Source organism: Dendrobates tinctorius, unplaced genomic scaffold (assembly GCF_039654945.1).
Source record: "Dendrobates tinctorius isolate UK_male_01 unplaced genomic scaffold, ASM3965494v1 ptg000017l, whole genome shotgun sequence".
NCBI classification, from domain to species: domain Eukaryota; kingdom Metazoa; phylum Chordata; class Amphibia; order Anura; family Dendrobatidae; genus Dendrobates; species Dendrobates tinctorius.
Genome location: NW_027361685.1, coordinates 4,650,273 through 4,672,135, shown reverse-complemented (window position 1 = coordinate 4,672,135; position 21,863 = coordinate 4,650,273). Strand labels below are relative to the sequence as shown.

The window sequence follows — 21,863 nt, the reverse complement described above, 5'->3', positions numbered from 1 at the left end:
ATGTCAGAAAGCAAAGGTGCGTCAACACCAATGGATCCATCCTACTTAAAGTTAGAAGGAGATCTGCTACCCAGCAATGAGAGTTAAAGACAAGCAGTGGGGGCGCTTCTGTACATAGCAACCGCAACTCGTTCGGATATCACAACCACAGACTGTCGTCGTGTAAGCAAGCCACGCCAAAGAGAGTGGAATGCAATTAGGAGAATTCTTTGAGAAACTCTAAGGCTAAATCTTAGGATTTCTGCATCAGGAGATCTCACTCTCAGAGGTTATGTGGATGCAGATTGGGCTGGAGATTCAAGCGATCGGAAATCAACAAGTGGTTACTTGTTCTAATTAGGAGAAAATTTAATTTCTTGGTCCAACAGAAAACAAGTGCCAGTCGCATTATCTTCTACAGAAGCAGAATATATGTCTGCTGCTTATGCAAGTCAAGAAATAATTTGGTTGAAACAACTTTTGGAAGATTTTGGCAAGCCATTAGCTCAACCAACAGTTACCTTGCCAGCAGTAAGATTAGTGCAAGGACTAAGCACATTGATGTAAAACATCACCACTTACGTGACTTAGTAGAACGTGGTTTACTCGAGTTTGTTTATTGCGAGTCTGACAAGATGATAGCTGATGGTATGACAAAGCCATTATCAAGAGCCAAGTTTGTGGACTTCAGAACCGCAATGGGACTAACAGGGTAAGTCGTTGTTGAGTGGGGTGTATGAGTGTTTAGTTGACAGTTTTGTATGATGTTTTAAAAGTTAAAAAAAACCTCCCAGAGGCTCACACAGGGAAAGCATGTGATTGTATTTCTTGTTTTCCTGTCTGTGTATGAGAGAAGCAACCTTCTGTAGATGCTGCATAGATAGAGACACAGAAATGATTTATTCCTGATCTATTAAGCTGATCATATATTGTTCCTGATTGTTCTCGAATAAACAAGTTCTGTTGTCACACTCTTGGAGAGAATCATGAGTAATCCGCTGCCAACATAAGTTCTGTGACGTATTTAGAGAAGTATAGAGTCTAAATCACGTCAAATAATTATTCTCGTCTACTCCTTCTTGGTCAGATCTCTTCTGAAACACTGTGTCCAGTTCTGGGCACCACATTTTAAAAAAGCATTGAAAAGCGAGATCAAGTTCAGAGAAGAGCTACCAGGATGGTGAGATAAAACAAGACTGAGCACAAGACCTTCACAGCCGTCTACACATCATAGGGGGGGATCTCCTGACACCTTATCTCCACCTACCTGATGATCCTGAGGGACATTGGGATCTTCTTGGTTACAGTCCTGTGGAAGAAGAGGACGGGGACATCTCTCTGGTGTTGTCCTCTTACTGGATAGATCTGGAGGAAACACATACAGGGACTGAATTCATTCTCTACATACAGATAACTATAGGCCGTGTGTATTTAGGCTGAGTTCACATGTGGCTTTTTTTCGCGTTTCCGCAGCGGTTTTAACCGCGCGATTTTGCCGCGAAAAATAAGCATCCCATGCATTCCGCAATGCTGTGGTTTTCACCGCGGCGGAATCGCTTCACGGTAAAAAACGCAGCATGCTCATTAATTTCGCGGAATCGCGGCGATCCCGCACCCATAGGGATGCATTGTTCTGCTTACTTTCTGCATGTGGCTGTGCACACCATGCGAAATGAACATTTGCGGATGGTACCCACGGTCCGGAGGAGAGGAGACTGTCCTTCGGGCTTTGGGCACCACATCACTGTAAAAAATAGAATTTAAAATAAAAAATATTGTTATTCTCACCTTCCGACATCCCGCGCAGCCTTCCCGCCTCTCTCCACGCTCCCGGTCCCAGTAAGCCTTTGCGAGCGATGATGTCCGTTCTCGCGGGATCGCGAAGTCTCGTGGTCATTCGCGTGACGTCATCGCAAAGGACCGCGAGACGTCGCGATCCCACGAGAACAGACGTCATCGCGGTAATTGTCGCAAAGGATTACTGGGACCGGGAGCGTGGAGAGAGGCGAGAAGGCTGCGCGGGACATCGGAAGGTGAGAATAACAATATTTTTTTTTTTATTACTATTTTTTACATTCCATCTTTTACTATTGATGCCGCATAGGTGGCCTCAATAGTAAAAAGTTGGTCACACTCGTCAAACTCTATGTTTGATGTGTGTGACCAACCTGTCAATCAGTTCTCCAAGCGATGCTCCAGATCACTTGGATAACGCTAGCAATTCTGCAAGCTAATTACGCTTGCAAAATGCTAGTTTTTCCGTGGGAAAATCGCGAGAATTTAAAATGCAATTTTCCCGCGGAATGGAATTCCGAAATTTTCGCGGGAATTTCCGCGAGAGTTCCGCTACGTGTGAACCCAGTCTTAGTCCTATTACCTGGAGATGTGAGGGGCTGGGGAACCTCCATTATGACATTCTTGTACAGATCTCTGTGTCCTTCTAAATACTCCCACTCCTCCATGGAGAAATAGACAGCGACATCCTGACACCTTATAGGAACCTGACACATACAATGATACCATCATCCCCCCGATCTCTTCATAGCGTTACTGTATAATGTCCCAGCATTCCCAGCAGTGTCACCTCTCCAGTCAGCAGCTCAATCATCTTGTGGATGAGTTCTAAGACCTTCTGGTCATTCATGTCCTCATGGATCAGGGGGTGAGGTGGAGGCCCCGTGATTGGGCTCAGGGGTCTTCCCCATCCCTCAGACACAGGGTCCTGACAGCGATCACTAGAGGTCTTCTTCACCACGGTGTAATCCTGGTTATGGAGAGACACATTAATAAATCTCACTACAGACATTTCCAGAGTCCTCACCTCTCCAGTTCTGTCCATCTGTTATTCCCATAGATAAGAATGATGTAATGTGACGTCATCAGAATCTCTCACCTCTCCAGTGAGACGGAAGAGGATCTCTAGGGTGAGGTGTAACATCCTCTCCGCCATCTTGTCTCTGTCCATATCCATCCTTGATGGGTAAATTAGGAAAACTCTCTTTTGTAGAAGATCTTCACTGAGAGGATCCAATATTGTAGAGACCTGAATGAGAAGATGATCCGATGTAACATCATAAGAATCCTGTGTAATAATACAATTACTGGAGATAATAAGGGAAACATATGAGGAGATTTATTATCTTACAGGGTTTAGTTTTCTCCCCTGACATCTACTAATAAAACCTATATATTTAGGCCCCAGACAACAAGCAGTTTCCTCCTCGGAGTCGGCAGCTGAACACGTTCCTCATAGACTCATCTTCCATAACGCTAATTCTCCTCTCATTACCGACACTGGAATCGGCATTAGCAATACTGCAGGAGATATTCATTACACGCGACATGAGAAATAACTCCTTCATGATGAGGACGACATCTTCATCTTCTACTGCGGCTCTAGAGACAGATGTGGCCAGAGTCGGTCACTGCCTCCATCCCCACCGGCCGTCTATATGAAGGTTTCCCGTCTTCCCCGCACTGGAATCTTCTCTCACGTTAGATCTCAGCTCTGAGTCACACACAGAAGTTTGAGGCTTTTCTGGAAGAACAGGACAGGAGAGATCTGAGGCCGATGTCTCCATGTACAGGGTTTCCCCTCGGGATAAGAGGCTTTTCTATCCCTTTCCCCCAATTAGAGGGGACACCTGTGGATATCGGGGTCTTTACCGGCTGCAGTCCTGGGGGGATTTCCTCGGTAACGTGGACGTTGGACAATCGTCACCATCAATTCCCATCAGAGTGAAGGAACATCGCTCCTCTATTCAGCTCTATGGATCCAGGATGAAATCCACTGCGGCCCCTGCAAGAAAAGAGCGAAGTCTGGTGAGACCCCCGAGTCCGGAGATTTCTACAGCTGCTCTGTGCGCACAGGACCTGTGATGAGGTCACAGGAGGGGAGGAGTCAGGAGTCACATGATCAGGGGCCTCAGTGTGTGCAGGACTCTGCTGTGCTGGTTGTCATGGTGCTGGATGAGGGGAAGTTTCTGTGTGGAGTCAGGAGGGGTTTATAGGGTGGATGTAGCAGAGGCGCGTGTGTACGAGGTGTACGGAGCGGAGCCGTGTATGTACGAGGTGTACGGAGCGGAGCCGTGTGTGTGAGGTGTACGGAGCGGAGCCATGTGTGTACGGGGTATACGGAGCGGGGCCGTGTGTGTACGAGGTGTACGGAGCAGAGCCGCGTGTGTACAAGGTGTACGGAGCGGAGCCGTGTGTGTACAAGGTGTACGGAGCGGAGCCGTGTGTGTACGAGGTGTACGGAGCGGGGCCACATGTGTACGGAGCAGAGCCGCATGTGTACGAGGTGTACGGAGCGGAGCCGTGTGTGTACGGGGTGTACAGAGCGGGGCCGTGTGTTTACAAGGTGTACAGAGCGGAGCCGTGTGTGTACGAGGTGTACGGAGCGGAGCCGTGTGTGTACGAGGTGTACGGAGCGGAGCCGTGTGTGTATGAGGTGTACGGAACGGAGCCGTGTGTGTACAAGGTGTACAGAGCGGAGCCACGTGTACGAGCTGTACGGAGTGGGGCCACGTGTACGGAGCAGAGCCGCATGTGTACGAGGTGTACGGAGTGGAGCCGCGTGTGTACGAGGTGTACGGAGCGGAGCCGTGTTTGTACGAGGTGTACGGAGCAGAGCTGTGTGTGTACGAGGTGTACGGAGTGGAGAAGTGTGTGTACGAGGTGTACGGAGCAGAGCCCTGTGTGTACGAGGTGTACGGAGCGGAGCTGTGTGTGTACGAGGTGTACGGAGTGGAGCCCTGTGTTTACGAGGTGTACAGAGCAGAATCGCTTGTGTACGAGGTGTACGGAGCAGAACAGTGTGTATGAGGTGTACGGAGTGGAGAAGTGTGTGTGCGAGGTGTACAGAGCGGAGCTGCGTGTGTACGAGGTATACGGAGCGGAGCCCTGTGTGTATGAGGTGTACAGAGCAGAATCGCTTGTGTACGAGGTGTACGGAGCAGAACCGTGTGTATGAGGTGTGCGGAGCAGGGCCGTGCGTACAAGGTGTATGGAGCGGAGCCGTGTGTACGAGGTGTACGGAGCGGAGCCGCGTGTGTAGGAGGTGTACGGTGCGGAGCCGCATGTGTGTGAGATGTACAGAGCGGAGCCTCATCTGTACGAAGTGTACGGAGCGGAGCCCTGTGTACAGGGTGTTTGGAGCGGAGCCGCATTTGTGCCGACCCATCTGTGTACTCTGTATACCCCATCTTCAGTCACAGACCCATCTGTGTATGCTGTATACACCCGTATACCCCAAGCTTTGGTCACAGACCCCTCTGTGTATGCTGTATACACCCAAATACCCCAGCTTTGGTTGAGGACCCCCCTGTGTACGCTGTATACACCCGTATATCCCCAGCTTCAGTTGGAGACCCTTCTGTGTATGCTGTATACACCTGTATTCCCCCAGCTTCAGTTGCAGACCCCTCTGTGTACTCTGTATACACCCGCATACCCCCAGGTTCGGTTCCAGACCCCTGTGTGTAAGCTGTTGTGAATTCGCTTTCTGGCCTACCTCTGGTTACTACTGAACATAGTGGAGCTGGTCAAATTGACAGAGGGGTTGTGAGTTCTCTTTCTGGGCTCCCTCTGGTGGTTACTGGAGGTAATGGAGCTGATCTGATTAACAGAGGCTTGCCACCTGATAATGAGGACGACGATTGGAGATCTGGGGTTTCAGACTGAATTTAAGACAGCCAACTCCCTCTATCCCTGCTGGTGATTTTTTCCTGCCTCCTGAGGTCTTAGTTTCCAGCTCAGTCCCTGCATGTTCAGCTAAGTGTTCTTTTGCTATTCTGTTCACATTTGATCTGGTTTTGTCTATTTCAGTTTTGTGCGGGTCAGCCAGCTCCGGCTGGGGCTGTGCTGAATCTCCATCCATATGTTACTGCTTGTGCCAGTTTGTTTTCATCCCTTATTAGATTGGCCTCTTTTTGCTCTGCTTTCAGAATATACCAGAGTGCTGATATAGTGGGTGAAGTCATGCAACTTCAGTATTTTTTGCATCAGACGTGTTGGACTTTTTGGCAGGGTTTTTTGCGTGATTGCAGACAGTGTCTTTCCTTTCCTCTCCTGTCTAGTTAGTGTGGGCCCCATCATTTGGTCAGTCTATTTTCCTGCCTACGTTTGCGTTTTCATCTTGTCTCACTGACAATATGTTTGGGGGCTATCTTCCTTTGGGGTCTACTTCGGGGCAGTTTAGATTTCCCCTTTCTTCCTTTAGGCTTAGTTAGCTCTCCGGCTGTGCCAAGGCGTCTAGGATCATCGCAGGCACCCTCCACGGCTACTGATAGTTGTGTGGATAGGATCAGAGGTCTGCAATCTGTCTAGTTACCAACTTCTCTGGTTTTCTGTGGCTTAGCTTGGGCTTGCTCTCCTCCTCGGTGACCCAATCATAACAGTATGCTGTATACAACCATATACCCCCAGGTTTGGTTGCAGACCCCTGTGTGTATGCTGTATACATCTGTATGCCCCCAGCTTCGGTCGCAGACCCCTGTGTACACTGTATACACACGTATACCCACAGCTTCTGTCGCAGACCCCTGTGTACACTGTATACACCCATATACCCCCAGCTTCGGTCACAGACCCCTGTGTGTAGGCTGTACACACCCGTATATCCCCAGCTTCAGTCGCAGACTCCTGTGTACACTGTATACACATGTAGACCCCTAGCTTTGGTTGCAAACCCCGGTGTACACTGTATACACCTGTAAACCCCCAGCTTCGGTCATAGACCCCTCTGTGTATGCTGTATACACCTGTATACCCCCAGCTTTGGACGCAGACACCTGTGTACGCTGTATACACCCGTATACCCCCAGCTTCGGTAGCAGACCCCACAGTGTACACTGTTTACACCTGTATATCCCCAGCTTCGGTCACAGACCCTGCATCTCTCACACTGTAGAACTGAACCCGGACACACACGGTAAAACTGCGGTCGTTGGTCTCTCGCACTTATACCGATAACATAAGATGGAGTCAGACGAACCCTCCTACAAAACTTGAGAACAAAGTCATTACTACAGGACTGTGTGAGAAAGGGATTTATTCTACAAGAAATGCTGGGGCCACAAATGAGAGAATCCGGGCCCCGTGGCTGGATACTCCGGGCCCCCAGCGTGTTAGGACCAGACGGGGTCTTTGTCTCTGGAGCTTCTCTACTAGGGATAATGAGACTCTGATCTTGGTCATCCATATGGATAATGGAATTACAAAGCTTCTCATATAATTTCCGTGTTAAACACGAATGGCACATCTACAGCACACGGACGGCTCATGTACAGCACACGTACGGCACATGTACAGCACACGGACGACACATGTACAGCACACAGACGGCACGTTTACACGGACTCATAGACTTGTATTGGCCCTTTGTCATCTGTGCTGCTGGGAAAACATGGACATGAGAGCAGCACCATAGGTCAAATAGGGGACACGTGGCATCTGTGAAAAACATGACAGGTCGTGTGAAGGTGCCGTACAATCACATAATAGAAAACATTAGCAGAATTACCGTCTTTTTGTACATCCTACCTCACAAACAGCAGAATAAAAAGTGATAAATAACAAGTCCTACATGTCCCCCAAACTACTCTGCTAAATCCCCTCTGGCTCTGTGGATGATGGTTGGAAAAATAAGAATTGAGGGTGAAAAGATCATTTTTGAGGAAAAAATTTCATTTTTTAATTGTACGACTGTACGTTATAAACTTCTGTGAAGCCCATGGGGGTTCAAAGTTCTCACCACACATCTACAGTTGTGGCCAAAAATATTGACACCCCTGCAATTCTGTCAGATAATACTCAGTTTCTTCCTGAAAATGATTGCAAACACAAATTCTTTGGTATTATCTTCATTTAATTTGTCTTAAATGAAAAAACACAAAAGAGAATGAAGCAAAAAGCAAAACATTGATCATTTCACACAAAACTCCAAAAATGGGCCAGACAAAAGTATTGGCACCCTCAGCCTAATACTTGGTTGCACAACCTTTAGCCAAAATAACTGCGACCAACCGCTTCTGGTAACCATCAATGAGTTTCTTACAATGCTCTGCTGGAATTTTAGACCATTCTTCTTTGGCAAACTACTCCAGGTCCCTGATATTTGAAGGGTGCCTTCTCCAAACTGCCATTTTTAGATCTCTCCACAGGTGTTCTATGGGATTCAGGTCTGGACTCATTGCTGGCCACCTTAGAAGTCTCCAGTGCTTTCTCTCAAACCATTTTCTAGTGCTTTTTGAAGTGTGTTTTGGGTCATTGTCCTGCTGGAAGACCCATGACCTCTGAGGGAGACCCAGCTTTCTCACACTGGGCCCTACATTATGCTGCAAAATTTGTTGGTAGTCTTCTGACTTCATAATGCCATGCACACGGTCAAGCAGTCCAGTGCCAGAGGCAGCAAAGCAACCCCAAAGCATCAGGGAACCTCTGCCATGTTTGACTGTAGGGACCGTGTTCTTTTCTTTGAATGCCTTTTTTTTCTCCTGTAAAGTCTATGTTGATGCCTTTGCCCAAAAAGCTCTACTTTTGACTCATCTGACCAGAGAACATTCTTCCAAAACGTTTTAGGCTTTTTCAGGTAAGTTTTTGCAAACTCCAGCCTGGCTTTTTTATGTCTCGGGGTAAGAAGTGGGGTCTTCCTGGGTCTCCTACCATACAGTAACTTTTCATTCAGACACCGATGGATAGTACGGGTTGACACTGTTGTACCCTCGGACTGCAGGGCAGCTTGAACTTGTTTGGATGTTAGTCGAGGTTCTTTATCCAACATCCGCACAATCTTGCGTTGAAATCTCTTGTCAATTTTTCTTTTCCGTCCACATCTAGGGAGGTTAGCCACAGTGCCATGGGCTTTAAACTTCTTGATGACACTGTGCACGGTAGACACAGGAACATTCAGGTCTTTGGAGATGGACTTGTAGCCTTGAGATTGCTCATGCTTCCTCACAATTTGGTTTCTCAAGTCCTCAGACAGTTCTTTGGTCTTTTTTTTCTCCATGCTCAATGTGGTACACACAAGGACACAGGACAGATATTGAGTCAACTTTAATCCATGCCAACTGGCTGCAAGTGTGATTTAGTTATTGCCAACACCTGTTAGGTGCCACAGGTAAGTTACAGGTGCTGTTAATTACACAAATTAGAGAAGCATCACATGATTTTTCAAACAGTGCCAATACTTTTGTCCACCCTCTTTTTTATGTTTGGTGTGGAATTATATCCAATTTGGCTTTAGGACAATTCTTTTTGTGTTTTTTCATTTAAGACAAATTAAATGAAGATAATAATACCAAAGAATTTGTGTTTGCAATCATTTTTAGGAAGAAACGGAGTATTATCTGACAGAATTGCAGGGGTGTCAATACTTTTGGCCACAAGTTCCTTGGGGGGTCTAGTTTCCAAAATGAGGTCACTTGTAGGGGGTTTCCACTGTTTAGGTACATCAGGGGCTCTCCAAACGTGACATGGCGTCCAATCTGAATTCCAGCCAATTTTGCATTGAAATAGTCAAACGGCACTTCTTCCCTTCTGAGCTCTGCCATGAGTCGAAACAGTGGTTCCCCCCACATATCAGGTATCAGCGTACTCAGGACAAATAGCACAATAACTTTTGCAGTCTAATTTCTCCTTTCACACTTGGTAAAATAAAAAAAATTGAACCTGAAGGTTTTTTTTGTGAAAAAGTTAAATGTTCATTTTTTTTAAATATTCAAAAAGTTCCTGTGAAGCACCTGAAGGGTTAATAAACTTATTGAATGTGGTTTTGAGCACCTTAATGGGTGCAGTTTTTAGAATGGAATCATAGAATCGTAGAGTTGGAAGGGACCTCCTGGGCCATCTGGTCCAACCCCCTGCTCAAAGCAGGATTCGCTAAATCATCCCAGTCAGATGTCTGTCCAGCCTCTGTTTGAAGACTTCCATTGAAGGAGAACTCACCACTTCTCGTGGCAGCCTGTTCCACTCATTGATCACTCTAACTGTCAAAAAGTTTTTTCTAATATCTAATCTGTGTCTCCTCCGCTTCAGTTTCATCCCATTGCTTCTAGTCTTTCCTTGTGCAAATGAGAATAAAGTTGATCCTTCTACAATGTGACAGCCCTTTAGATATGGTGTCACTTTTGGGTATTTTCTATCATATAGACCCCTCAAAGTGACTTCAAATGTGATGTGGTCCGTAAAAATAAAATGGTGTAAAAATAAGAAATCGCTGGTCAACTTTTAACCCTTATAACTTCCTAACAAAAAAAAATTTGGTTCCAAAATTGTGCTGATGTAAACATGTGGGAAATGTTACTTATTAAGTTTTTTGTGTGACATATCTCTGTGATTTAAGGGCATAAAAATTCAAAGTTGGAAAATTGCGAAATTTTCAAAATTTTCGCCAAATTTCCATTTTTTTCACAAATAAACGCAAGTTATATGAATGAAATTTTAACACTAGCATGAAGTACAATATGTCACGAGAAAACAATGTCAGAATCACCGGGATCCATGGAAGCGTTTCAGAGTTATTACCTCATAAAGGGACAGTGGTCAGAATTGTAAAAATTGGCCCGGGCATGAACGTACAAACCACCTTTGGGGGTTAAGGGGTTAAAACATTTGCTTTTCCCATATCGCTCTCTATGATTTCACCCTCATTGTTCTTTAAAGGGCCGACACCATCAATTTTAATCTTTTTACTGTTTATATAATTAAAGAATAGTTTGGGGTTTGTTTTACTTTCCTTAGCAATGAGTCTCTCAGTTTCCACTTTTGCTAAATGTATTTGTTTTTTGCACATTTTATTTTTTTCTCTATAACTTTTTAATGCTTCTTCATTGCCTTCTTGTTTTAGCTTCCTAAATGCCTTGTTCTTGTTAGTTATTGCTCTTTTTACATCCTTATTTAGCCACATTGGTGTTCTCCTGTTCCTAGCCCTTTTATTTCTGTACGGTATGGCTAGCTCGCAGTGGGTGTGTAAGACTGATTTAAATATTTCCCATTTATTTTCTGTGCTCCTATTTTTGAGGACATTGCCCCAATCAATTCGGCGAAGGTCCTATCTAAGCTGATCAAACTTTGCTTTCCTGAAATTCAGCGTTTTGGTAACCCCCTTCCAGGGCTCCTTACTGAAGGACAAGTGGACTTGTATTATATTGTGGTCACTGTTCCCTCTGTGCCATCGACTCGGACTTCTGTTATTCTATCTGGCCTGTGGCTTAACATTTAGTCCAGAAGGGCCGTCCCTCTAGTTGGGCCCTGCACAAGTGGGGACAGATAATTATCCTTGGTCACTGACAGAAATTGGTTTCCTCTCTGAGATCCGCAGGTTTCCGTTTCCCAGTCTATGTCGGGGTAGTTGAAGTCTCCCATAATAATCACCTCATTGGGATTTGCTGCTTTGTCTCTTTGTTTCAATAATACATTTTCAGTGGTTTCTGTTATATTTGGTGGCTTATAACAAACCCCTATGAGGATTTTATAACTTTTCTCTCCTTGTATCTCCACCCATAGAGACTCCACCTCTTCATTTCCCTCTTGTATATCTTCTCTTAGTGTGGGCTTTAAAGTGGACTTTATATATAGACAGACTCCGCCCCCTTTCCTTTTTTTACGATCCCTCCTAAACAAATCATATCCTTGCAAGTTAGCCGCCCAGTCATAGCTGTCGTCTAACCATGTCTCAGTTATTCCTACTATGTCGTATTTTTCCTCATACATTACCAACTCCCGATCTTCAATCTTATTGGTCAGGCTTCTTGCGTTGGTCAGCATGCAGGAAAGAAGTTTTCCTTCCTTTTTCTTAGCTTCCTTCTGAGTACCCCGTCTTTGGTCCTCGGTACCACATCTAGTATCCTTGATTAGTTTGTCTATATTCAAGCGGGACTAGACGAAGAAAACCCTAAAATCATGAATCATGTTATCCGAAACAGTCAGAAAACTAGCCACATATTGGCAGATCCCAGACCTCAGACTATATACTGTGTAAGTTTATAAGCCACTCCAGTGTCAGGAATAGATAGTATGTGATAATACCGTATATACCGCTCAGGGAACACTTACCTTTCAGAGATAATTTCCATATTCATACTAATTAATGGCACAGATCTCCCAGACATTATGACTGCACATATCCCTAGTCTTTATACCGATATTGCACTCATTCCCTGACAGACCGCAGCATGGCCATTAGTTAGAAGCTGCTAATGATCTTTGGAGCAGGTAAGTTTTCCCTGAGTGGTACATATTGGGCCGTCTGAAGACTGAGTTTAGTCTAGGACAATTTGTCTGCACTACTAATTAACAGCAGTTACATTACCAAACTAGGGCAGTCCCTATAGGAGAAAAACACAAGAATTATACTGTATTGTCACATACTATCTATTCCTGACACTGGAGGGGCTTATAAACTTACACAGTATATAGTCTGAGGTCTGGGATCTGCCAATATGTGGCTGGTTTTCTGACTGTTTCGGATAACATGATACATGATTTTAGGTTTATTTGTCTAGTCTCGCTTGAATATAGGTCAATATTATATAGTCTCCTGAAGACGCCTTTGGTGAGGACGATGAAGCCTGCAGAAATAAGAGGCTTGGACAGTGACTGTCTATACGTCACCTCACACTATATACTGAACTGTGGGGCACATGTTTTTTCTATTAGTCACCTATTGACTAACCTTCAAGGGGTGAATTATGGGTATAGTTTTACATTTGGAATTAATAAAGTTTAGTTTTATCTTTTTGTCAGCAAACATGAGGAATGACAAGAGACAACCCATTTAAAAAGATTCAGTTTTGGTTAAAACTATTCCAACACTATGAACATAAAAAGGCTTCCCACTATGTGACATCTCTGATGTTTATTAACAGTTGATTTCCAAGTAAAATATTTCCCACATTAAGAAAATGAAAACGGCTTCTCCCCTGTGTGACTGCTCTGATGTCTAACAAGAAGCGCTTTCCGGTTAAAACATTTCCCACATTCTGAACATGAAAAAGGCTTCTCCCCTGTGTGCGTTCTTTGGTGAGTAACAAAATTCCCTTTATGGTTAAAACATTTCCCACATTCTGAACAGGAAAAAAGCTTCCCTGTGTGGGTTATTTGATGGTGATCAAGATCTATTTTCCATTTAAAACATTTCCCACATTTTGAACATGAATATGGCCTCTCTCCTGGGTGAATTCTCTCATGTCTAACAAGATGTGAATTCTGAGTAAAACATTTGCCACATTCTGAACATGAAAAAGGCTTCTCCCCTGTGTGAGTTCTATGATGTTCATTAAGACACCCTTTCTGGTTAAAACATTTCCCACATTCTGAACAGGAAAAAGGCTTCTCTCCTGTGTGAGTTCTCTGGTGTGTTACAAAATGTGATTTCTTGTTAAAACATTTCCCACATTCTGAACATGAAAATGACTTCTTTCCTGTGTGAGTTCTTTGGTGTATATCAAGATTCCCTTTCTGGTTAAAACATTTCCCACATTCTGAACAGGAAAAAGGCTTCACTCCTGTGTGAGTTCTTTGGTGTATATCAAGATTCCATTTCTGTTTAAAACATTTCCCACATTCTGAACAGGAAAATGACTTCTTTGCTTTAGGAGCAGTTTGTTTTATAATGCCTCTTTTGTGACTTTGATTTTCCTTAGTAGTCAGTAATGAATCAGAAGGTGGGACCTGTTTCATATAATCAGATGACAGATCTTTGCTGTGAATGGATGATGGTATATCTGGAGTAATAGCAATCACTTCTGTTGTATCTTGTAGGATCTCAAGATCATCAGATTTAAAAATTGAAGATGTCAGCTGTCCCTCTGATCTCCTGGTACGGTCATCTGCTAAGATAAAAAACAATTATTTATTAATAAAATATCCTTGAGTTTTATATTTTTGAACATTTCTACTTAAACTGTCCATAAAAATGGCAAACTATGTAAAAAACTTTATTTACCAAAACAATGACAGTTCACAGTCTAATAGAAAACCTTGTTGGATGAGCCAGTAGTGTGCGGTGTTCAACTGTTTGTTCATTCTGCCTCCCAAATATCGAATAAAAAGAAACCAATCAATGTTATGTAGGCGAAAATAATACCAATTCTCATCTCACAAAAAACAAGTCCCCACTCAGGTCCATCATCTGTCAATGGAAAAACAGATAAGGCAGGTTACAGTTAATGCTATAGTTAGGGTTAGTGTTAGGCTAAAGAATTAGGCTTTTCTCAATTGTCTCCCCAATAATTGGGTCCCGTCAGTCACGTCAGAGTTTTCTTTTTCCGAAAAAAAAAAAAAAAACGAATAAAATGGCCCTTAAGTTTTATAGTACAGAGGAGGCTTATGCACTTTTATGTTCTGACAGTGAAGAAAGTGCAGTGTCAGATGGCGATGAGGATTTCGAGGGCTTTAGTAGCAGCGACAGTGATAGCTCAGAAATGAGCAGTGATTCTGGTCCATCCTCACACACAAGGACCAGTACAACAAGAAGGACAAATAGCGCTTCTGGAGAAATGTCTCCAACTCAGGGAACAATGCCCAGTACTAGCGCTGTCCCTAGTGCTCGAGAATTGGCGCACACCAATGTCCAAGGGGCTTTGCCTCTTGATGTAGCATTTCCCAGATGGGAGGCTTCGGATTCGACTACTCCATTCATCCCTAATTTTAATGCCATTCCTGGTATAAATGTGGAGGAGGAAAATTTTGCACCAATTAATTTTTTTAATTTGTTTCTGACAGATAGCTTGCTAGAGCATATTGTCCTACAAATTTATATGCGTCCCAATTCATCAGCCAGAATCCACGATCCTATTATGCTAGGTCAAATTTATGGACACCAACTAATGTCCTAGAAATGAAAACATTTTTAGGACTTACATTCATTATGAGGCTTGTTAAAAAAAATGAGCATTTGGTCTTATTGGTCCAACCGCCTGTTCAAGCCACCGCTATGATTTCTGCCGTTCTTCCTAGCACCTGTTATGAGATGCTCATGAGATTTTGGCATTTTAACGACAATAGTCGATGCCTGCCCAGAAATGTCCCAGAACATGACAGACTATTCAAAATCAGACCCATCATCGAAGACTTGACAGAAAAGTTCTTAAAGCTTTACACCCCAACAGAAAACATTTCCATTGATGAGTCCCTTGTAAAATTCAAAGGAAGACTGCACCTCAAGCCATTTATTCCTTCTAAGAGGGCAAGGTTCGGAATAAAGCTCTATAAAATGTGCGAGCGTTCAATCAGATACACATCAGCTTTACACATTTATGAGGGGAAAGATAGCCAACTAATCCCACCAGGATGCCCTACTTATCTGGGGACATCTGGAAAAATCGTTTGGGAGCCGATAACTCCATTTTTACAAAAAGGCTGCAATCTGTATGTTGACAACTACTACACCAGCATACCTCTATTTAAAAGTCTGGTTGAACATAACATAGGGGCTTCTGGGACCATTCGAAAAAAACATCAGGGGTTTCCAGAATCATTGGTCAGCAAAAAGTTCTGAAAGGGGCAGTCAGGGGCTTTACGCAATGGAGAGCTGCTTGTCCTTAAGTATAAGGATAAAAAAGATATTTTTATCCTGAGCTCAATCCACCCAGATGCCACAAGGGCCACTGCAGACCAACAGGGATCCACTACTCCAAAACCTGTTTTTAGTCATTGACTACAACAAATATATGGGGGGGTTGACCTTGCAGATCAGGTTCTACAGCCATACCAGGTATCAAGAAAATCATATATCTGGTATAAAAAGTTAGTCATTTATTTGTTTCAGGTGGCCACATATAATTCTTTTGTGTTATACAAAAAAGCCGGAAATGCAGATACTTTCCTTGATTATCAGGAAAAGGTCACTGAAAATCTTGTTTTTGACAATGTTGTCCCCGCCAATCCTTTATAATGTGAAGATGTTAGAAGACTCACTGAGCGACATTTTATTGCACTCATCCCAGTAACTGAAACAAGAAAGAACCCCCAGAGAAGATGTCGTGTATGTTCCTAGAGAGGAATGAGGCATGATCCCCGCTATTATTACCCACAATGCCCATCACTGCCAGCCTTATGCCTCCATGACGGCTTTACAATCTTCCATACAGAACCACGTTTTTGAACTGTTTTGACATTCAAGCATTTGGTTTATTTAGTGACAGACACATTTGAGTAGAGCTGACTTAACAATTTCCGGGGGTAGGTGGGGGGAGGTCTCCAGAGACACAAGCTGGACACAATATATTGGAAATCATCCATGCAGTGAAAATGGTCACTATACCCATAGATGAATTCCCAGAGGGGTGTCATTTCCAAAATGGGGTCACTTCAGGGGGGATTCTGTAGTTCTGGCACTTAGCGGCTCTCCAAAGTGCCACAACAGCAGAATCCCCCCCTGAAGTGACCCCATTTTGGAAATGACACCCCTCTGAGAATTCATCTATGGGTGTAGGGACCATTTACCTATCTACCTATTTTCCAATGTAAATGTAAAATCTGGGGATAAAACAACATTTTAGTGGTAAAAATGTAATTATTTCTTCTTCACTGCCTAATGGTATAATTTTCTATGCAACAGCTGTGGTGTCAGTATGCTCACTGCACCACTGGAAGAATTCATTCAGGGAAGTATTTGGTAAAATGCAGTCACTTTTGGAGCTCATGCAGTTCTAGCACCTCAGGGGCTCTGACAACGTGACATGTCACCCACAAACAATTCCAGCAAAATCTGCTCTCCAATACGACACTCCTTCCCTTTGGAGCTCTGCCATGCGCCCAAACAGTCGATTACCCCCACATATGGGGTGTCAGAATACTCAGGACAAATTGCAAAACAACTTTTGGGGTCCAATTTCTCCTGTTAGCCGTTGGAAAAAACAATTGAGGGCGAAAAGTTCATTTTTTTGTGGAAAAAATGTTTTTTTATTTTCACGGCTCTATGTAATTAGCTTCTGTGAAGCACTTGGGGGTTCAAAGTGCCCACCTCATGTCTAGATAAGTTCCTTGGGGAGGGGTTTAGTTTCCAAAATGGGGTCGGATTTCCACTGTTTAGACACGTCAGTGTCTCTGACAATGTGACATGTCAGCCACAAACAATTCCAGCAAAATCTGCTCTCCAATATGGCGCTCCTTCCCCTCTAAGCTCTGCCATGCGCCCAAACAGTAGTATTCTCCCACATATGGGGTATCGGCGAGCTCAGGAGAAATTGCATGGAGCAATCTCTCCTGTTACCCTTATGAAAATGCAAAATATGGAGCTAAAAAGATTTGTGAAAAATTGTATTTTTTTTTATTTCCACGGCTCTACATTATAAACTTCTGTGAAACATCTGTGGGTTCAAGGTGCTCAATACACATCTGGATAAGTTCCCTAAGGGGTCTAGTTTCCAAAATGGTGTCACTTGTTGGTGGTTTACACTGTTTAGGCAGATGAGGGGCTCTCGAAACGTGACATGGCAACCGCTAATTATTCCAGCATATTTTACATTCAAAAAGTCAAATGGCGCTCCTTCCCTTCCGAACCCTGCTGTGTGCCCAAACAGTAGATTTCCCCCACATATAGGGTATCGGCATGCTCAGGAGAAATTGCAAAACAAAATGTATAGTCCATTTTCTCCTATTACCCTTGCGAAAGTAAAAAAAAATTAGGTCTAAAGGAAAATTTTTGTGATGGTGGGATCTGACACTGATGTTCCTTGAGCTTGAAGTTCACCTTTTGTTTAGAAGTTTTTCTGGGCTCTTTTGTTACCATTCGTATTATCCATCTCTTTGATTTGCCATGAATTTTCCTCCTGTGGCCACGTCCAGGGAGGTTGGCTACAGTCTTATGGATCTTACATTCCTGAATAATATGTGCAACTGTAGTCACAGGAACATCAAGCTGCTTGGAGATGGTCTTATAACTTTTACCTGTAACATGTTTGTCTATAATTTTCTTTCTAATCTCCTGGGACATCTCTCTTCTTCGCTTCCTCTGGTCCTTGTTGAGTGTGATTCATACTATGTCACCAAACAGTACAGTGAGTATCTGTAGCCTCTATACAGGCCACTCACTGATTCCAGGATTGTAGACACCTGTGATGATAATTAGTGGACACATCGCGATTTAACATGTCCCTTTTGTTACATTATTTTCAGGGGTTCCATCATTTCTGTCCAGGCCTATTTCATGAGTTTTATTTATTTTTTAATTCTGTGGAAGCATGGTTGGAAAGCAATGTCTGACTTTCATTGTTCATTTTCACAGATTTATTATTTATTATTACTTTTGTCAGATTCAAGTTATTTCTGTGACCATTGTGGGTTTTTCTGTCATTAAACGAGGGGTAGCAACAATTTTGACCCCGTGTGTATAGATTATAACCCTCAGTGAATTAATTAATAACATGGAATCACTTTATGGGGATTTCTACTATTCTGGTTTTCTGTCATTTAGTTATATTAGGGCTTCTGCACATGGTGTGTCCAATCTCATCTGGGATCTGTTGCTGCTGTCCAGCTGGAGTAATCTGCTCCCTACTTCAACCAATTGGAAAGTACCACACCCTACTAAAGCGCAAAGCACATGGCCGGAATCTGCCAGATACAGTGTTGTTCTCCTCTGGTTCAGTCCTCTGTGCTCAGCTTGCGGCTTGTGTATTTGTTTCCTGCTGTGACCGTGGTCCGTTTACTGACTACTCTTGTGTCTTCTGATTCTGTATTCTGTTCTTCTGGTTCTGACCCAGCTACCTGACTATTCTTCTTACCATCTAACACCACAGAATAGCAGGTAACACCATGGTCCAAGCCTAGGGGTCCCTGTGTAAGTCCAGATTCCATGTGAGGGTGTTATAGGGCGATGAGCAAGGCAATCCTTGGGATATGGAAAGCAGAGAAGATAGTGCCAACCAGCAAAATGTCACCGGTGATGGCGGCGCCTGCGCAGTAGCATCTATAAGTAAGAGACAGAGGCTACTGGACAGGCGCCGCTGGTGTCATTTTGCTGGATGTAATTTTTTTTCTAAGCCTCACAATAGCCACAATATTATAGGCATTATCAACAATAATATCAATGCTATTATATGCATTATGTAATAATGGGGGGCAGGTCAGTGAGGGGTCAGCGACCTGTCATAAGCCAATACAGATGAATATGTAATCAGCGCAACACATAAAGCCCCGCCCACAGCCATGCCTCAGAGCACGAGAATCTCATTACTGAAAACTACAAATACAGATTACACAACAGTAAACCAGAGTAGCCCTCATTTATGGTGGAGCATTGGAGCTACTATGAATCCTGAGCAGAAGATTAGAGAAAATAATATTGCTCCCCATTTCAGGAGAGATTGTGCAGTAATCTGAATTCCTTAGGATCAGAAACAATGTAATTTATGATGTGGAGTGACTCCATGACACCAGGGCTGGAGCCAACACATCTCCTGCAGGCGGGAATAAATGTATATTACAGCCATCAGCCACGCACAGCTTAGAGAGGAGAGTTGTGAAATACTCGCCAGGATTCGAGTACCGCGAGTACCAAATCCTAACGAGTATACTCGCTCATCCCTAGGAACCATGAGACATTCAGCAGCACAGAAGGGAGAGAAGATTCATCCGATAAGATCTCAGGGATCTAGGAAGCCAACAGCATCATTACCCTCCGCTTTCTCTTACAGGCCCAGCATAATATTTTTCTTCAAGTGATTTTCTATCTTGTCAGCACATTCTACGTACGCTGTCATTTGGCTTTATAGTTTAGAAGGCTCTGGCCATTACCTGTCTAATTCCTGTCTCTTTGTCTGGAGAATAAACTTTAGGATTTCTATGCAGCCGCAGCTCCAGTCTCGATGAGCGGCAGCAGTGACGGGTGTTGATGCGAGAGACTCGTGCAAGTTTCTTGCATCACAACAGTAGTGTGATCCCGGCCTAACTTTGCGTTCAGTGTGACCCTTTAAGCGCGCACTTGGCCTATATTGGGTCAGGTACAAGCAATCATATAGATCTCGCTTTAAGGGATCACCCTCACACTAATCCCAGGGGGTAGGTGGATCCTCCAGGTTGTAAGTTCTATAGAAAAGGGCTTTCAATGCCCAAAGAAATTTGAAGAGTTTTGGGTGGAGGAGAATGTTGTGGTCTAGAGGGAAAATGGTGATCATGGTAATATGGCCGGACTACACCACCGATAAAGCAGCCACAGCCGGTGACTGAGAGGAATCTGTGACTTCTCTGCATTCAGTGGTTACTACTCACCTGGGTAGTCATATGTGGGAATCTCCTCTTTACACCACTCATCTTCTCTCACATATGTCTCTGTAGTATTAATATGGGTCAGATCTTCACCCTGAAAAAAATATTGTAAAAGTCACCGACAGATGGAGAAGTCCCATCTATGATCAGCTCTAATCCTACCATCTCCACCGTTCTCATCACACAAGTATAAAAAATATAATACTGGTGGATAAAACAAGACTGAGCACAAGACCTTCACAGCCGTCTACACATCACAGGGGAGATCTCCTGACACCTTCTCTCCATCTACCTGATGATCCTGAGGAGCACTGGGATCTTCTTGGTTACAGTCCTGTGGAAGAAGAGGACGGGGACATCTCTCTGGTGTTGTCATCTTACTGGATAGATCTGGAGGAAACACATACAGGGACTGAATTCATTCTCTACATACAGATAATTATAGGCCGTGTGTATTTAGTCCTGTCTATTACCTGGTGATGTGAGGGGCTGGGGAACCTCCATTATGACGTTCTTGTACTGATCTCTGTGTCCTTCTAAATACTCCCACTCCTCCATGGAGAAATAGACAGCGACATCCTGACACCTTATAGGAACCTGACACATACAATGATACCGTCATCCCCCGATCCCTTCATAGCGTTACTGTATAATGTCCCAGCATTCCCAGCAGTGTCACCTCTCCAGTCAGCAGCTCAGTCATCTTGTAGATGAGGTCTAGGATCTTCTGGTCATTGATGTCCTCATGGATCAGGGGGTGAGGTGGAGGCCCCGTGATTGGGCTCAGGGGTCTTCCCCATCCCTCAGACACAGGGTCCTGACAGCGATCACTAGAGGTCTTCTTCACCACTGTGTAATCCTGGTTATGGAGACACATTAATAAATCTCACTACAGACATTTCCAGAGTCCTCACCTCTCCAGTTCTGTCCATCTGTTATTCCCATAGATAAGAATGATGGAATGTGACGTCATCAGAATCTCTCACCTCTCCAGTGAGACGGAAGAGGATCTCTAGGGTGAGGTGTAACATCCTCTCCGCCATCTTGTCTCTGTCCATATCCATCCTTGATGGGTAAATCAGGAATATTCTCTTCTGTAGAAGATCTTCACTGAGAGGATCCGATATTGTAGAGACCTGAATGAGAAGAAGATGATCCGATGTAACATCATAAGAATCCTGTGTAATAATACACTTACTGGAGATAATAAGGGAAACATATGAGGAGATTTATTATCTTACAGGGTTTAGTTTTCTTCCCTGACATCTACTAATAAAACCTATATATTTAGGCCACAGACAACAAGCAGTTTCCTCCTCAGAGTCGGCAGCTGAACACGTTCCTCATAGACTCATCAACGTCACCATCAATTCCCATCAGAGTGAAGGAACATCGCTCCTCTATTCAGCTCTATGGATCCAGGATGAAATCCACTGCGGCCCCTGCAAGAAAAGAGCGAAGTCTGGTGAGACCCCCGAGGCCGGAGATTTCTACAGCTGCTCTGTGCGCACAGGACCTGTGATGAGGTCACCGGAGGGGAGGAGTCAGGGGTCACATGATCAGGGGCCTCAGTGTGTGCAGGACTCTGCTGTGCTGGTTGTCATGGTGCTGGATGAGGGGAAGTTTATGTGTGGGGTCAGGAGGGGTTTACAGGGTGGATGTAGCAGAGC

The 21,863-nt window shown here is 44.1% G+C and overlaps 2 protein-coding genes and 1 pseudogene across 2 annotated transcripts; 1 reads left to right on the top strand and 2 right to left on the bottom strand.

Annotated features, from left to right (window-relative positions):
- On the top strand, positions 1 to 546 carry LOC141082402 (uncharacterized; annotated as a pseudogene).
- Positions 547 to 12,823: 12,277 nt separating this feature from the next.
- LOC141082401 (uncharacterized) lies at positions 12,824 to 20,615 on the bottom strand. The gene is made up of 3 exons (XM_073566342.1): positions 20,601 to 20,615; positions 20,197 to 20,287; positions 12,824 to 13,811 (listed from the first exon to the last, which is right to left on the bottom strand). The coding sequence occupies exons 1-3, from the start codon at positions 20,613 to 20,615 to the stop codon at positions 12,877 to 12,879; spliced, it is 1,041 nt and encodes a 346-aa protein (XP_073422443.1). The 3' UTR covers positions 12,824 to 12,876.
- A 34-nt stretch (positions 20,616 to 20,649) lies between these two features.
- Positions 20,650 to 21,125, bottom strand: LOC141082400 (oocyte zinc finger protein XlCOF7.2-like). The gene is made up of 3 exons (XM_073566340.1): positions 21,108 to 21,125; positions 20,873 to 21,052; positions 20,650 to 20,790 (listed from the first exon to the last, which is right to left on the bottom strand). The coding sequence occupies exons 1-3, from the start codon at positions 21,123 to 21,125 to the stop codon at positions 20,650 to 20,652; spliced, it is 339 nt and encodes a 112-aa protein (XP_073422441.1).
- Between the last annotated feature and the right edge of the window lie 738 nt (positions 21,126 to 21,863).